Genomic DNA, 18,287 nt, shown 5'->3' with positions numbered 1-18,287 from the left:
TATTTCTATTGCACTGTATATAGTATTTATGATTGTTTTCCTGCCTGTGTGCAAACTGTGTATAGGAATGCAAGTCCTGGAGTGGAATGGAGTTCTTCTGACGGGGAAAACCTATGAAGAAGTACAAGGGCTCGTCGGACAGCCGTGCAGTGATGCAGAAGTGTGCGTCAGACTGTGAGTATAACCTTTGTCACTGTCTGCTCTCTCCCGCATTGTATTTTTAGCACACCATATTCATTCTTGTTTTATTTTTTATTTTCTTCCTCAGTTTATCTTGGATCCAAATCCAATCATTGCTCTTTCTTCATTTCCTGCCTCCTCATCTACCTAATGTTTCCCTCTGCTCTTCTTTCTTTTTTCCAGTCATTGTCATAATTTGCAAAATCTCAGTTTCCCCCTAAATCACACATTAAATTCTACAAAACATCCTTTTCTCATTTCATATTTTAAAGTCAGTCATGATTGCTAGCTTTGCTATTCCCAATTGAATTAATGAGACTCATTTTACTTTCATAATTTTATTTTCAGAATTATATGACACATTATTTCTCTGTTTTCAGCGATCTCAACATGCTGGCTGAAGCTGACGGTTCCCAGCACCTGAATTTCCAGGAGCATGGCAAAGGTGAGTTACAGCATTTCTATAACTCGATCCCCAACATGCTTTTTAATTATTTTTTTAATGCTTCTCACTTCCTCTCCGACACCATCTCTGCCTCCTCTGTATTTCCTAATTAATTTTTTGTCTATTGCAGTTTTCAGACTCTCTTCTCATATCGCTTTCATCTAAGATTCGCTCTTTTCTCAAGTTCAGCCGTGTATTACTTGTGGCCTATTTCCTCTGTCTGTCTGCATTACACTGAACCAGTCTGGGAACATTAGATAGTTTTCAAAGGGCTGCCATAATGTGGTGCCTTAATATTCAACTAGAAGTTTCTGTTTGTGGTTTTTCATTTCTTCTTAGTTTTCAATGGAATTGGTGATCAAAAGTTTTTATGGTTTCAACCCCTGCACAGTGTGTGTTCCCGTTCCATCTTTCCTTTGATAAGTAAAGGCTAGAATATAGTCTCTTATAGTCTTTCTGGATGCATGCTGTATGTATGCACCTTGTAGGTGACAGACCTCCCAGGTCTCCAGGGGTTGACCCGAAGCAGCTGGCAGCTGAGCTGCAGAAAGTGTCGCAGCAGCAGGCTCCCACATCAAGCTCCTCCTCAGGCCTGCCCGCCACCACCTCCGCCACCTCCAGTCCCGCTCAGCCAGGCTCGCCATCCGTCAGCAAGAAACGCCACAGCAGCAAGGCCAGTCTGTGGGAGGGGGGGATTGTTAGTCATGTTCCTCACAGAACTGTTGAGTTGAGATTTCAGATGATCAGCTTTTAAAAGCGGATCAAACTTTTACAGAATATCCCAGAAGAAGTGTCAATACTATTATGATCTCAACATTGAGTTGCTGGTTAAATCTACGGATGGCTAGTGAAGATCACACCTTCACATTTCAGTAACTTACAAATGCATTTCCCAAGAAGCTATGTTGGGCACTATCAGTCTTTAAAATAATCTTTTAAAGTAGTATGTGTCAAATTTTCCAACAATAAGTTTAACACATTGAGGTAGCTTTTTCTTTTTATAATCAATATAACTAAATATATAATATTTGCCAATGAATTGTGAAAATGTAAAAAAAAAACAAAAGTAAAAAAAGCAGCAAAACCAGCTATAACTTAATCAAAATGAATAGTGAAACAAATTCAAAGATGCAACATTAGACTCAAGCACTGCATGAGGTACAGCACAGCACAGTACAGTACACAGTGTACAGTATGAACACCCACCAGTAAACGCAAACTCTCCACCCACAGATTTTTGCTGGCAGGATCTAAACATGTTGCTTTTATCTCTTACAGACTGCAGAGGGAACGAAGACCCTGTCCCACCCCATCTCTGGAGATATTCAGGTCTGTGAAAAGAAACCATGAATTCTGTGATCTTTAAGTAAATATATGGTTATGGTAGCTCTATCACTTATCACTTATATAATTACTTTGTACTTTTGCATCTCATTTCTCTCCCCAAATGCATTTGAATCCACTCTAATTCAGTGCGCCTCTCTCTGCAGCTTCAAATCCACTACGATAAGCAGCTTGGCAACTTGATCGTCCATGTCCTGCAAGCCAGAAACCTCGCTCCGCGGGACAACAATGGCTACTCTGACCCATTTGTTAAAGTGTATCTCCTGCCAGGGAGAGGGTGAGTCAAGGGTGTGGAACCTGCAAGCACACCTTAAAAAATAGTTCAGAGCAGGACCAAGGTCAGTTTTAATGATGTAATGATATAGAATGAGAAATATATTGTAGGTGTACCAGTTTTGTTGATTTAAGCAAATAGAAGTTTGTAAGATGTGACTTTTATTTCATGGTTTGCTGTTGTTTTCAGCCACTGTTGGAGGAGGAATTTAAGTACACCTGCTTAGATTTTCCCATCCAGGCTCTGCAGGCAGCTACTTTGTTAAGCTCAAACCTGATTTCCATTCATTTTAAAATCGATTTACAATTGATTTTGGCTTACCATGACATCTTTCAATGTGCAGCACATGACCTTTCTTAGGTATCAGTTCCATAGCACCTATGTATACACTACACATCAGGTCCATCAAATGTTATGTTTTACATTCCAGTTACTTGTTCTTGCTATGGGACTCATCAGCCCCTTATCGCTGCTGAATGACATAAACGTTATGTAAATGCTATGGGGTTTAGTGTACTTGTGTTGATGTTGCCCATGATGATGGGTGCTCAACTGTAGGTGTGAGTGCAGTCAGAATCAATAGCTCTCATATTTACTTGCAATACGATCCACACTCCCTCATACATCCAGGGTTCCCTTCTCACTGTGATTGCGCTTTAATGTAATTGACTCTCCCACCTTCTCTGCTGTATGACGTCCCTCGAGAGAGTGTTTTTTTTTCCTGTTATTGTTTCAGATAAAAGCAATAATATATGGCTGTGGGCTTTACAGCCAGCCGCCACTCAGGCCTTCAGTTTCACACATGCGGAAATGCAAACATCACTGTGGGTTAAGGTTATGCTAAAGAGTGGTACCCACAAGCCCTGCAGCCACCCCACACACAGTGGCTACAGAAACATGCACATTTAAGTGCACGTGTGCATATACTGTATATGCTTCTTGTGTATACATGGTCAATCTCACAGCTATCAGAGCACCAATTGCAATCCATGCAGAGGCTTTTCAGATGCATCACAGATCTCCTGGCAACCACATGGAAGTCCTGCAGTATTTTGGATGGTTTCAAATAAAGATTCAATACACAGCAAACAGGAAAGAGGAAAAAATGTAGCGGAAGTAATATATATTTACATGTCAGTGTGGACAAGGCTGGAATTATGCTTATCCGAGCTGCATGTAAGCGAATGTACACGGGTGTTGGTTGGACATGTAGTAAGTAAACGACCAGATTCTAGAAGAAAAAACTAGAGAAAACTTTCACCTAAGAGTTGACTTGATATGCAGGTTTCTATTGCGCATTACCCATAATGCCCACTGCAATGGACCAATGCAACTTGTTGCTTAGGTCAGCTAAGATTAAGTGTTAATCTAATATTTAAACTGTAATCCAATATTACTTGATAGAGTAATGATTTTCTAGCCAACAAACTATGTAAACACAAATTAGATTAGATTTTGTGTTTAGATGTAAAGTGCTGAAGTCTTAGTCCTAGACTTTGAATTCTATCCAGGGAACAAAGATTTATAAATGCAATCAGCTGTTCACTCGGCCCCATGAGCAGCAGATCTCCACTAGGGTTGCCAATGGATGCGTTACATCACCTGAAAGCCCTCTCAACGCACATATATGCAATTCATGAGACACTAAAGCACAAAGTCAATCCACCCCGCTGCAGCATACCACAGTTCCCTGCTCTTGTCCCTCTCCCAAACGCACAGATAATGAATCACAAACTCAGCCTACAGTAATACTACAACTACAGTAAACTACAAAAACTACAGTAATTTCCCCTTTCCCACATACGCACTCACAGTCCACAGACACTCTTTGACCCCCACCCTCCCTCTGACTACTGTTTCTGTATGTTGTTCTTTATATTTAATGCATGCTGGACCCCCTCAGTCAGGTCATGGTTGTCCAGAACGCCAGGTATGTGACTTGCCCACTTTGGCACTTTGGTTCTGTTTTGGTTGAAATTTGGTTGTCAGTTTGGTGAAGGTAACAAAACGTCCAGGTTGTTTTCCAACTGATCGGAGGCTCATTGATACAAGTCAATTAGCTCAGTCCCACTAACTCTCTTCACCCTGGAACAATTGTTCATTTTCCCTTAGTCGCCATATTCTCATGATGTTCCCCTCACCTTCAGGCTTAGTGTCTTTGCATTGCATTTTAAACAACTAAAATCCCTAAATATTAACATCTTACCATGTATTTAACATAACATATAAAGATATAGTCCTCTGTGCTGACAATTCACGCTTTCCTAGCTAACTGTTGTGTTTTCCTGGTAGATGGTCTGTTTTTGTTCCTAACCATTGTAGTTTGAAACCCTAACATTGAACCTGACACGCTTTAGTTTGTCCCTGTTTTGTGATTAAAATCCCTCAGTAATCGTGCCCCAACATCGTACTGTGCGCTCGATGCCTCGCCACATTTAATACACATTCCCATTATTTTGCTCTGCACTCCTTATTCATTCCATTATTTTCCAATATACAGTAGATTGTCCTTGTCTTTACCAAACTAACTCTTACAGACTTACTCATACCCTACAATCTTAAATCAAATCCCACACACTGCAAAAAACATCCATCTAACAAGTCATTCATTCTACTCCAGTGAGTCAACTGTGATGTAAAATATTTTTTGCCTCAAAACAAGTGAAATATTCAGTGAAGATAGATTATAGTAATGTTTCTACGTAGTGCAAATTGACTTTAAATTAAAGTGGCGAAAAATGTAATCAGAAATGAGTCTCTTATTTACTGGTGTTCATTTTCACTTGTTTTAGGATATAGAAATTTTTATGCGACTAAATGACTTGATGGAAATCAAAATGGACTTTTTTGCAGCACACCCTGACATCGTACCCTGCCGTCCATGCACGTAGGCCCATACATTGTTACCGTCCAAACAATGTGCATCGCATTCATTCTCTCCCCTCTACTGTCACATTGTGCCCTACTCCAGTATACTGTGCTGCCCCATTTACCTGCAGGACTCTTGCATGTCTGTGACCATTGGTGTGATGTGTTCCCCCAGTGCTGAAAACAAGAGGAGGTCCAAACCTGCGGGCAAGAGTCTCAACCCTGAGTGGAACCAGACTGTCATCTATAAGAACATCCACCTGGAGCAGGTACTGTATGTGGTCAGACACACACAGGCACATGTGCAGCATCACACATCTTTTTTTATGTGGTGAAAGGCTTGCACAAAAGTGGCAAATGTGAGCCAGCACCATAGACCTGGCATCACATTACATTTACAGAAGTTTGAAAGTGTAATTTAAAGTCTGCAACTACTTTCTGTAACTCTACAGCACAGAGTCACTGGGTACGAACAAAGACACAATATGTGTCAATTTCCATGTTAAAATGATTCAAAACACAGAATATTGCCTTTTTTCTGCTGGCACGTTGACTAGTATTGTGGCCATTGGTTTTAGCAGAGCAGATGGATATGCCACTGGGATTTAATTATACCATGTGAGATCCCATTTTAGATTAGTTGGACCCATATCAATCATAACAAATTTGTGAACGTCTGTTGTCTGCTTTTTTAAGCTGCTGAATGACTGCACATTTTTTTGTTTAAGGTTTATTTTTGCCATTTTTTTGTGCACTCAGCCAAGATAGGTTACTATAAAGGCACATTAAAGGAGCTATTTGTACATTTTTGCATTAGCAGCTGTTTACTTACCAGTCTTTCCTAGAGCTTCAGCCATTGCTGCGTTTACAATACAAGAAGTTGTGATACACCCTCTGTGCAGTGCTACATCTTTACGGTACCCTGGACACTACTGACTCAGTATCAGAAAGGACTGAGCTAGTCGGTTAGCAATTCATTTGTGACAGAAATAGAAGCAACAAAAGGGCTGTTGTCCACTTTTCCACTCTTGGCGAGTAAAGGAATGAAGTTTGATACTGAACTAGCAACATTTCTTCTAGACTGGTAAGTGAACAACAGTTAACACTAACGTTAGCTATGTAGCACTAGCAACACTTGCAAATAGCTCCTGTAACTCTTTAAATGTGTGTGTTCCAGCTGAGGAAGAAGACCCTGGAGGTGAGCGTGTGGGACTATGACAAGTGCTCCTCTAATGATTTCTTAGGAGAGGTAAACCTCTTTGACAATATCAGTTTTCATTCAATTGTGTACCACTACATTTTTATGCAAATGCTCATTAAACTGCTGTTTGTTCACAGGTCCTTATTGACCTGTCCAACACCGCCCAGCTGGACAACGTCCCGCGGTGGCTCCCCCTGAAGGAGCAGAGCGAGGGGGAACACCACCGGCGCTCCCACTCAGGCCAGGGCCGACACAGTTCCTCTAAACCCTCCTCACAGCACTCCTCCCCCAAAACCACTGGCTCCTCACATGATAATCAGGATTCCCCAAAATCATCTGTCATCAAGAGCCGAAGCCACGGGATCTTTCCAGATCCGGCCAAGGGTAGGACACGATGAATTCCCCTCTCCTGCTCGACTCGATCACCCTCATCCCCTAACAGCCCTCTCTACCTTCTGCTTTTCTACTATTTCTGCTTCTTTCTTCTCTGTGTTTGTTCTTTCCTCTTCTTTATTCTTCACACTTCTTACATTCTGCTCTCTTCCTGTCACTGCTTCTCACTTCTGCTTTTTCCTTCTGTCTCAGTGTCCACCTCTGTCCACCTGTTTCTCTCTCTGCAATCCTTTCTTTCTACCAGCACCTTCCTCTGCCCATTTTTGCACCCCCATCGTAGCTTCAGCTTCATGCTTTCTGCTTTCTCATGGTCAGTTTTCTCAGTTGCCATGATGTCACCAAGCTCAGAGGCCTAGCCTTAGCTTCCCTCTATCTTTCTTCTAACACAGAGGGCAACATGGCCGTGGAAGGCTTTGAATGTCCCCCTAATTTAGAAAAAAAATTAATAGAGGAAAATTTAATAAGGATGCTAGACGATCATAGACTTCTAAGGCAGTTACCGTGCTGGCTAGATGCAGTATCCCACTAGCCAGCAACTCATTCACCACAGGTGTTAAACTAAAGGTAACAGCCTCAGTTCACTAAAATAAAAGGTAGTTTTTTTGGTAATTTGGTGAATCTGGTTGTTTTAGACACGCAGGTGCCCACTATCGAGAAATCTCACAGTAGCCCTGGCACATCGAAGCCTTCCCCGTCCGAGGGCCAGAGCCAAAGCCACAGCCATGGACACAGCCAACACTCTCGCTCGCACGGCGCTTCACGCTCCAGCAAAAGCGCCGCACGGCAACACCATCAGGACAGCGGCACTGGAAGCAGCGGAGGCGCTGCCATAGCAACGGGCGATGCCCCACAGCAGTCACAGCAGCAGCCGCCGCAACGCCTCCAACCAAGTAAACCAAGACGCAAATAAAGCCTACGCAGCATGGCCTCCTCGCACTCATCTGTTCTACCTTCTGTTGAGTTTTTTTCTGTTCTTTCAGTTTCCTTTTTTATTCTCGGTTTCCCCTCACCCTTTACACCCTCTGGTCCTCCTCCCCGTTGTATTCACAGTGTGTCAACCTCTCGCCGCTTCTCTTCTGTATGTACTCACAAGTGTCTAGAGCCAGCACCTCACCTGTATTGTAGCACACTGTCTTTGACCTTCCTGAGTTTGACACCCTTTCATTGAACCCAAAGAGGCATAATGGTTGCTTATAAAAGGCTACTTCTGACTACATAGAAATTGTTAACCATTAAATTAAATGTTTAGAGGCTATAAATCTTATTTTTTTAATACTACTTTAATGAAGTTGAACAGAAATACTTACTTTTACCCAGGTTAACGTTAGGTTTTGCTGTTTTGAATTGTAATTTAAATACATTAACTTTAATAGGATAAGTAGTATGGAAAAAAGGAAAAAGAAACAGCAGACTTGAAGGAAAACAAATCAGCAATATCTGTCAGTTATTGTCAGAGTGCAGTGACGTCTCCAGCTCACTTTAAATGACAAAACCAGCAAATTATTAACTTTGTTGCTACAAGTTCATTAAATGGAGCTCAACGGGAAAAATGTTCTGCTTCAAAGAGAGGTTCCTACTGCCAGCTAGCAGTTAAATATTTTGGATTGATTTGTCCAACCTTTAAAACAGAAGAAAGTTGCAACCCCGCCCCCCCTCCCTAAGATATCATTAACCTCTTTTGGTATTTTTGTTTTCTTATTTTTTGGAGTTATTTTTTTTTATTTCTGTTTATCAACAAGCAATGACCAGCTTTTCTGAAGCTCCTCCACTGAGATGGCTGTGCATGCAGTCCGCTACCCCCATTTTTTGTTTGAATAACTACCGGACCCACAATGCACCTCAGTAGATGCTGCACACCCCGCCCTTTACTGACATGCGGGATGGGGCGAATGTGCACCGCACACTGTGGCTGCATGTGATTGACAGTCAAGCTGGTTGCCATGGTGAAGATAAACCGCTCTCTGAATCTCCATCTTGCTCCTCCCCCCTTCCATCTTGAACTTCGACCCCATGACCTTTGTTTCCTGGCGTTGACCCCCTGACATCCGATCTGCGCCTGCGAAAACAAACACATCCAGGCCAAAGAGGCCGCCTCTCACTGAGGCACCAGAGACACAGCGTAGTGGGCGTGCTCACCATTCAGAGAGCCCAGTCCGATTGGCTGCCTGCCCTGCCATCGGTTGTGTCGGCCAAAGGGAGCAGAGCAGACGGCAGACACCTGACCCTCAGGAAAGCTGTGTCAGAAGAGAGGCCGCAGAGCACCGGAGGTGAGAGTTTGCCCAAGAGTCTCCTCTCTGTCGTGTGACTGAAGCACAGATGGAGCAAGGAGAGAGAGAATGAGAGAAAGAGAGGATGCGATACTACTAACGCACACCTGCAGAAAGAGAGAGGGGAGTCTTACAAGCTAATAAAAGAGACAGGAAGACAGAGAGAAAGTTGCACTCAGCCACATCACCAGAGATTCATGCAGCGAGGCACACTTCCTTCACGGCCACCAACACAGTTCACTAATACCAGGAAATGAATGTCTCAAACTGTGATATGATTCACTGAGAGTTAACACTGTGCCACTGCCACATCTGCTGCGTCATGACTCCCCCACTGCTTCATTGAACTGGTATTAGTGAGCTCTTGCAATACGTCAATGACATGGTGTAGAGTGGCCTGAAAGGAAAACGTGTCAGCATGGATCCTGTTCTGCACCACATCCACGCATCTCATTCATACTCTATCACACTGCCTGACCAGCTGTTTGAGAGCAAAATGTTGAAATGTAAATCATTTAAACATGCACTTAAAGAATTACATCAAAAATATGTTGTATGTAAAAAGGTTTTTTAAACATCCATGAAAAAAGGTACACTCATAACGATTCTTTAAACTCCTCCTGATATGAAACTATTTTCAAGTGATTTAACTTTTTAAACTAAATCAATGCTGAGACTCAGATATTAGATTATTATAAATAGTTCATACAGTAGACTAACAATGTCACTAGGGTCTACGTGCCTCTTGTTTGGTCTGCATAAACATATCTGTGTAATATTCCTCTGGATTTATTTGTCTGTGTCATGTTAAAGCTTTACATTTGGATTTTTACTGTCTTGTCTTTGTCTGAGAGAAAGATTCTGAATACACTGTTTGTCCATATGCTTCTTGCTAGTCCTCTGTGTTTGTGTGCTATTCATTACAATTCAGTCTTGTGTGCTTTAAAATGAGTCACCCTCTTGACTGCGGCATGAATTATTTTCAGTATTGAAGTTGTTTATGATGGATTTTAGTTGCTGCAGATATTAACTAATGCTTCTTGGCCCTAGTTTTTACATTCCTGGACCTGGCAGAGGTGCAGTTTCTCTTCCTGTCTCTTGTCCTTGTCTTGTCGTGATGGATGTGGTCGTATCTCTGCACAGCTCGGTCGAGCTACAGATCCAGCGACGCCCCAGTGACGGCGGCCTCATTGGACAGCGGCCTGAGTGGCAGCGCCTACAGCCTATTGGATGAAGAAGCAGAGACAAATGAGGTGGACAGTGCCATCTTCCAGGTGCCCCGATTGTGAGTCAGCTTATTCAGCTTATTATTATCTTAAAAAGGCTGCCAGTTTCACATTTTGAATGTATTATAGATGTTTATCTGATGCTTAGCTGCTGCACTCACTGCTCCCAGACAGACATGCTTCCATTCAGAGCCATAGATAAACATCAGATATCTGTTGTGTAGTTTGATCATTTCTCTGATTCCTCTCTGTTTAGTGGAAAGATCCCAAATGGCACGGATGTGATGAAATCATCAATGGGACACGGTGACAGTGAAGGTAAGGTATACATGTATGTGTGTGTGTGTGTGTGTTTATGTATGGCTGTAAAACACGTCATTGCAAGGCTGAATAGCTAAAATCAGTTTTAGCAGATAAGTTTGAAAACTTCAAACTGATGAAACTCAAATTTTACTGCTATCCTATATTTGCATACAAGTGTCCCACCTCAAGTAACAGTAGATATAGTGACAAATTACTTATCAATTAATAGATTTGATTATTGGTTTGTTGATTGAACACTTTTTCTTTTTTGAACACTTTTTCTATTCATTTTCCTTTTTTAATCTTTAGAAAGTACTTTGTGTATGTGTGTGTGTGTATTTAGCTGTGACCATCCAACAATTAGAGTATGAAAATGTTTTGTTGTTATGTTATTCATCATTAGCATCATACCGTATGTAGACCTGCTGGTATTTAAATGTTCTTTTCGTCATTCTGTCTTTGCTAATTGTCCTCACTCCTCCGTCCTGTCTTTGATGTTTTGAGTCATTTAATTATGACTAATGCAAAGGTGCAAAGATGACCTTAAAAAGGTAGTAAGACCTGAGGTGCACCATGTCACTCTCACCTTTACAACAATGACTGAAGCGCAGTGAACACACAAACACATCTGTACTGTTTCTTCATCTCTTTACCTTCCATCATTTGCTCTCAGCCTTTTTGTCTCACTGTTTCTCTCTCTGAAACACACACACACACAAAAACACACACACACACACACACACACACACACACACAGACACACACACACACACACAAAAACACACCACACACACACACACACACACACACACACACACACACACACATACAGAGGCCACCCTTACCATTTGGCAGGGTCTTATATTGCTTTCATTTCCATTCAGTTGCCACGGCAACAACAGGACAGGCAGAGCTCTTCATAACTTCTCCCCATCCTTGTTAAACAAACAAATGTGATTGCTTGCGGGCCATATTTGATATTACTCATCATGTGAGTACACTTAGTGCCCAGTAGAGGGCAGTCTCATAGAGTAGATGCCTCATTTGACAGAGCACATGGGGAGAATGGGGGACGGAGAGCAAATTGATAGACTGGGCATTCAATTTTTGTAGCTGCGAAACAACATCAATCCATTAGCTGTAACGCTTATCCTTTTGAGTGTCCTTTAATCCATATGTAGTGTATATTTGACTTCATCTGACCCAATTTGTGTGTGTCTACATGTATATATATATATATGTTCAGGTAAATCCCAGGTAATGGGGGAGATAAAGATCGCTCTGAAGAAGGAGATGAAGACGGAGGGTGAGCACCTGGTCCTTGAGATTCTTCAGTGTCGCAACATCACCTACAAGTTCAAGACTCCAGACCACCTGCCTGGTAATGGACAATAGCTTAACTATACACGTCACATGTCACACATCCACTTTCAAATTTATACTTGCACATGCACAGAAATTCCCCAGAAACAATTTCTAGATCTATTACCTCATGGTTTATAATTTTCACTTATGTTCCACTCTTCTGTAAAATCTCATCAAAGTCTCTACAAAGTATTCAAAGATAATTTTATGTGATACGTATAATTTCTAATATTTGACAGCTGGGAAACCCACACAGACACTTGTTTTCGAAGGACTGGCATCTGACATACCATAAAATCCTCTCCAGTTTTTCTAGATGCTGAACCACGTGTGTTGTGATAGTTTCTTCCAGCCAACATTCCCTTGGAAAGCAGCATTGGGCATTAGACTAACCTACTGGCCAATAATGTATATTGTATGTGCAAGGTTACGGAATCCATTAAGACAAGAGTAGCTGACACATGTACACATACACCATGGACACACCAGGCTTGTGATGTGCTCGGGCATGAACGTCAACTTTGACTATCATAGGCAAGTTAAATAACTGACACACTGAAAACTGAATTTGTGGATTATAGGTTAACCCAGCATTATAAAGACTGGACATGTGTCTGTGTTGTACACGGTGAAATCAGACTTCTCCTTCACAGATTGCCACCCACCTCGCCTCCTCCTCATAATATTTACATCCTAAAACTCAAGCTGCCTACCACTTGTTTGATTTGCATTTGCTTCCAGATGGGATCTGCCCACAGAGCTTTATTTCCATTGACAGTATGTGGTGGGTCTCCACCACACAATTTGCCTCACTCACTCATAACAATAGCACTTTAATGTTAATCAGTATTCGTGTACCTTTGGTGTTTCTTTTTCTGCATGTCATGTGGTTTTGACTTTGTAAACCAACACCAGTCTTTAGTGTTCAAGCTCTCTTGTTGCCCTCTAGTGGCTGGCTGCAGAAAAATATGAAATTCCACCCACCTCTAATAACTACAATCCATCTTCTACAGTATGTAAAAAAAATATAATTGATTAACTTCTTTGGTGCCACTTTTTTAATTGTATATTTTATCAGCTCTAATGTTTCTCTCTCTGGTGTGATTTGTTTGATAATAAATTAGTTTAATCATCAGTGCCTGCAGAAAGTATGGGTACAGGGTTTGCATAATTAGGTGTGCAGTCCTTTGTGTTTCATGTCATTTAATGGCTGGTTTGGGGCTTCTGTGGTTTTATTTTGCCAATAAACAAAATGAAAATAAGAAAGTGGAAAACTTGCACACAAAAGATGATGCGAATATGAAGTAGCAAGGTTACATACACACACAGTCGAAAAACTGAGTGTGGAGGGGGGGGGGGGGTTTGAACTCATGATGTCAGCTTTGTGTGTGTGTCCGCAGATCTTTATGTGAAGCTGTACGTGGTGAATATTGCCACCCAGAAAAGGATCATCAAGAAAAAGACCCGAGTGTGTCGCCATGATCGTGAGCCGTCTTTCAACGAAACCTTCCGTTTCTGTATGAACCCCACCGGACACGCTCTGCAGGTAATCCCACCCTCAGTTCCATATACATACACCCACACACACTCAGGGAGAATACACATCTTCTTGTCGAGAACTAAATGATGTGTATGGTAAATATGAAGCTCACCATCACCGCTAAAGATCACAAGTTTATGCATTATATTCCATTTGTCTATTTCACACAAAATTCATGCTAAACTAAGCCACTCGACTGACGGCTAACTTCATATTTAGCATACAGACATGAGAATGAAATTGAGCAAGAAAGCGAAAAAGTGTCCCCACGCGTAACCTGGTGGACTCCTTTGAAATGATCAATCATAACGTGTTGTTTTCTGGTTTTCTCCAGCTGTTCCTGGTGTCCAATGGTGGCAAGTTTGTGAAGAAGACGCTGATCGGGGAGGCCTACGTTTGGCTGGACAAAGTCGACCTTCGCAAGCGAGTGGTGAGCTGGCACAAGCTGCTCGCCAGCACTGCCCAGATCCACTCATAGAAGAAGACTAAATCAAAAGAAAACTAAACCTGAGAGGGCACAAAGAGGTTTCTGACATCTGGGGACACTAAGGTCCATCATCTGTAACGCTGGTCCACTCTTGTTGGGTGGGAGAAAGGGTGGTATGGGTACAGGACGGGGCAAAAAATATCTCTTTCTTCAATCTTTGTTTCAGGGCTCGGATAGCTGGAGTTTTGGAAGGTGACAAAGAAAGAGTTCAGGTGGTTTTCTGTCATGTGGGACGTTAGGAGGAAGAATTTATGTGTTTACAGGAAATGAACACATGTTTACAGGACATACAGTGTACAGTAGTGTGGCCAGGGCTGAGGAGAACACAAGTGCTGAGTTCGGAGGTCAAGTGCGGAATCAACCAGGTATTACACACTTTAATTCACAAACACACACACACACATGCACATGATTATTTACGACTACTTTGCACACAGTCACTCACGCAGAAGAGACATTTTAATTCTAATAGATACAGGGAATGGACACACTTGTAGATTATAATTTAATTTATTTAGCTTAGTTTTACCCATGAAAGGTTTTCCTCGTTGCTTTATAATGACCTGCAGAGTTTTATTGATTTACAAAGCATTTTGAGAATGAGATATTGAAGACTCCCCTATGGAGCCCTCTTATTTATTTTTGTATTATGATATTTAGCATAGAGTTCTATCATTTGTCTTCTCCGCAATTATTTAAGTACTTAAAAATCTATCCTGGGAAGGAAGAATAGTATATTTTATAACACACTACCTATCATTCCAGTTCAAGAGAAAAAAAATCCCAGCAAGCATGTTTTTGAATTTATTAAGCCCATCTTTTTTTCGCTTTAAGTGTAAACTAAGTTCTATCAAATTATTGTTTGATAAATGATAAATATGAATATATCGCAAATTGGACACTATATATTGTGCGCATGAGTCTATCTACTGTATTTGGTATGCAGTGCCACATGTTCTGCACAAAAAAAAAAATCACCTCTAAGGTTCACTTTGTATATAGTGAAGTGTGATAGCTGGAAATTAATTATAACATATATAGATAGATATATAGATATCTTTATCACAGACAATCGAGTCTTGGTGATTGTGACATAGAGGTTTTATTTATTGATGACGCCCCTTAGAATGTGAGACATTTACCGTTTGAGATTTAAGCACCTCTTGTTTTTTCTTTGTGAGATCCAAGCACATTATGAGTCTTACATCAGTCCTGCTTTGGTTCGTAAGGGCAGTCAACTCAACAACACACGCTTTTGTGGTATTTTGCACTTTTCCTGCTTAGAATGTAAAACTGATGCCATCATCCTGCTAAAAATGAGATAAACAGAGATTTTTTTTTTTATTTTCCAAGGTGAGGAAGTAGAGAGGTAAGGGAAAAAAAAAGGGATGACAACAACATCAGGAGATATTGTAGCGAACAAAAGACAAATGTGCTGGAAACTATCTATGAAAAACCACTATTATCATTCTAAGATACGACAATGCTATTCCAGTAGCATGTTGATGTTATGTCGCAGCTTTTTTTGTCAAGTCTGTGTTGTCTTGATATTAACAGTTACACTTCAAACTGCAACGCTGTGTCTTTAGATATTTATTACGCCCATTTTGTCTTGAGGACGGTCATCCTGTGTGCTTGTACGGGGGTCAAGAAGCGAGGCAGCTGGTTCATTCAACACTTTCAGTCAAACCTAGCAGCGAAACTATACTTAATATCGGAGTGATTTCTATGCAACGTCTACTGTATAAAGGTGGTAACTGCATCTTGACTTGCTAGAAGTGTGACACTTTGAGGGAGAAGAAGCATTTCTATTTATTTTTCTTTTGCACTGCAGTGTTTTTATGTCCTACTCGAAATGGTTACTGCTTTAATATGATTTTTTTTTATTTGATGTATTATTTTGTATTGCTATATGAATCTTTATTTATTGCCTGTGAGACTATTTCATATGTTGTATTATATTTGTTTACAGTACATATCAGGTGTACATAAAAAAGTTGAGAAATTTTGTTTTTATACACAATGTAGTGCTTGTTTACAATGTTTAGAGGGCCTGAAACTCAGAGAACCAACTTTTTTGCCCTTGTGCACGAACACACACTCACATACGAAAATAAACATGCAGAGATCCTGAATTTCACCTAGTTATGAATCAAGATTAGACAAAAAAAAAAGAACATTCCTATTCAAATGATTCCCATCTTTTTATGCACTCCCCCTTTCAATAGTTTCATTTTCCAGTATGTGTATGAGAAATGACCAAAAAAAGAACATTGTAATCAGTGGATGTTATACCTGAAACAATAGTGGTTTTAGGTCAGTGTGTGTGTTTTGTTTTTGTTTTTTTCTTATTTTTTATACCCATGTGCTTGTGTGTGTGTTAGCATCTTCATACCAAGTCCATGCATGTCACTGGCTCCAATGCATATCCCTTCTTTTAAGTGTTGTCTGTCTAAAAATATGGACTTTAAAATCTCTCGTTACACACAAAGAATCACATGCGCTCACACACACTCACACACACACATAGATGCCATCTCTCTATTTCCAACCTTGTAAATACATAGCTTTTTTATACTGGGGTTTGGGGAGCAATAGGTCTTTTAGCAGACAAAAAAAAAACAAAATGGTGTGTGATCATAGAAGTAACAGGAAGTTGTTTTTCTCTTGATCAATGTACAGTGGATAGACTGAGAAACGACTTTATGTCTGTCTATAGGGACCCAGATTAACCAGACCCTCTACACCAAACACTAAAGGTTTACCAGAGTCTAACTACACAGACGTCTATCTTAACAACTCAAGTAGTTGCAGGAGAATTTAAATGTGCTCACACTGGATGTTGCATGTTTCGTTGGTGGTTCATACTATTTTTGTGTCCAGATATTATTAAAGAAAAAAAAAGAATGAGGTAGAGAAAGATATAGAACAAAATGTTATAGAGAGGGAACTTATGGAGAAAACCTATTAAAATTATCGATGATGTATGCTGACTGTACAAAGATTATGCTTGTAAAACCTGTCTGGTTTTTCACTTGTAAGTAAACAGAAAAAAATCTACTGTCATGGTTTTGTGATTGTATACAGGAGGTATTGATAAATTATGCAAATTGTGCTGTAAAAATGGCTGTTGCCCCATGTCTAAATATTAAATATCAGTACAAATGAAGTGTTGTTGTGTATTGCCATTTACTGCATATTGGTTTATTAGTGATATATTTTGGTTTTATGTTCAACTTTAAAATTCCCTGAGTGGTGTCGAAGCTGATTCTCAGGTGATGATACAAATGATGTGAAGTACCAGCATATAACCACAAGATGGTGCTGTGCGCTGTCAGTTTAAGATACGTCCAAAGAATAAGAAAGTCCATGGTAACATCTTCACAGGGCCTACACAGCCATGGGACACTGACACAGGTATTTTCAATTACTGGTTGATTAGACCGCGTGCGTGGTTGTGTTGTGTTTGATTGACAGCTCCTCTCTCCTGTGCCATAGCGCCATTCTACTTCAAGGTGAGAGACCGTCTAAATCACACCCGGTGTATGTAGCCCTACAAGGCCTTTATGCTGACTATGTTGGTCCGTTGCTCTGTGTCAAATCGGATACTTCAAATCAAACACTGCTGTTGTGCACTCACCGGAAATGACGATGGGAACAGGTGCCCGCGATTGTCGCCCACCTGCCGGATGCTTTGCTCACTCCAGTTCAAACTGAAGGTTTTACTGTCCTGTGTGTGACCCCTGTGCGTGGATGTATTATAATACATCCATGCCCCTACGTAGCCAAGATGGCGACCGTTATGGGCGAAGAGAGCCCATTGTTTTACGCTGAACTTTTTTTCACCATTTTCAGTTCACCATCCGGGTACTAATATGGCAACACATTTGCAAACCAGACCAAATGTTTTCAATGATGACACAGGTAATGTGTGATTTTTCTATATGATCAAACTTGGTTGTTTTTCCTGCTGCTGTCTTTTAGATGCTCTCAGTTATTTCTTCACAGCAGACATTCTGACTTATCATTGAAGGGAAAGTAGAGGAGTTACTAACACCATTAACTGTTATATTCAAGTGTCCCAGTAAGTCATAAACTTTTCCGACTGTAACAGTTTAAAAAAAGTGTTCAGTTAAAAAGGCCGTGTGTCAGCTCACCTGGTCTGACTGCCTGCAATAGCTCAGCCAGTGACAGTCAGTTTCCATCTCCCTCCTCTGGCTTTCAGTTTGTTTGCCACATCCCTAAATCATGTTCTCCTTTAGGACATGTGCCACAGAGACCACTATACTACTTGATTTATAGTTAATTTCCTCATTTAGTTAAGTAACATTTTATTTGTCCTTGTTTTTGTTGTACTAGGTTATGCCATTAGTGGCACTGGTCTTCAAATCACT

At 40.8% G+C, this 18,287-nt stretch overlaps 1 protein-coding gene across 1 annotated transcript in view; it reads left to right on the top strand.

Moving 5' to 3' along the window:
• LOC111224574 (protein piccolo-like) overlaps positions 1-17,046 on the top strand; it is a 59,208-nt gene extending 42,162 nt beyond the window's left edge. Inside the window, exons 13-28 of the mRNA XM_022749118.1 lie at positions 66-174; positions 561-625; positions 1,114-1,302; positions 1,911-1,954; positions 2,116-2,246; positions 4,147-4,173; positions 5,287-5,380; positions 6,289-6,360; positions 6,450-6,696; positions 7,338-7,595; positions 8,784-8,972; positions 10,116-10,257; positions 10,455-10,516; positions 11,748-11,882; positions 13,267-13,412; positions 13,741-17,046. Coding sequence (XP_022604839.1) covers positions 66-174; positions 561-625; positions 1,114-1,302; positions 1,911-1,954; positions 2,116-2,246; positions 4,147-4,173; positions 5,287-5,380; positions 6,289-6,360; positions 6,450-6,696; positions 7,338-7,595; positions 8,784-8,972; positions 10,116-10,257; positions 10,455-10,516; positions 11,748-11,882; positions 13,267-13,412; positions 13,741-13,884 — 2,054 coding nt within the window. The 3' untranslated portion in view covers positions 13,885-17,046. The remainder of the gene's footprint in view (positions 1-65; positions 175-560; positions 626-1,113; positions 1,303-1,910; positions 1,955-2,115; positions 2,247-4,146; positions 4,174-5,286; positions 5,381-6,288; positions 6,361-6,449; positions 6,697-7,337; positions 7,596-8,783; positions 8,973-10,115; positions 10,258-10,454; positions 10,517-11,747; positions 11,883-13,266; positions 13,413-13,740) is intronic.
• Positions 17,047-18,287: the final 1,241 nt, after the last annotated feature.

This window comes from Seriola dumerili, unplaced genomic scaffold (genome assembly GCF_002260705.1).
Source record: "Seriola dumerili isolate Sdu_G_001 unplaced genomic scaffold, Sdu_1.0 BDQW01000138.1, whole genome shotgun sequence".
Taxonomy (NCBI): Eukaryota; Metazoa; Chordata; class Actinopteri; order Carangiformes; family Carangidae; genus Seriola; species Seriola dumerili.
Note: the sequence above shows the minus strand (reverse complement) of the source record. Positions and strands in the feature narration are given on the sequence as shown.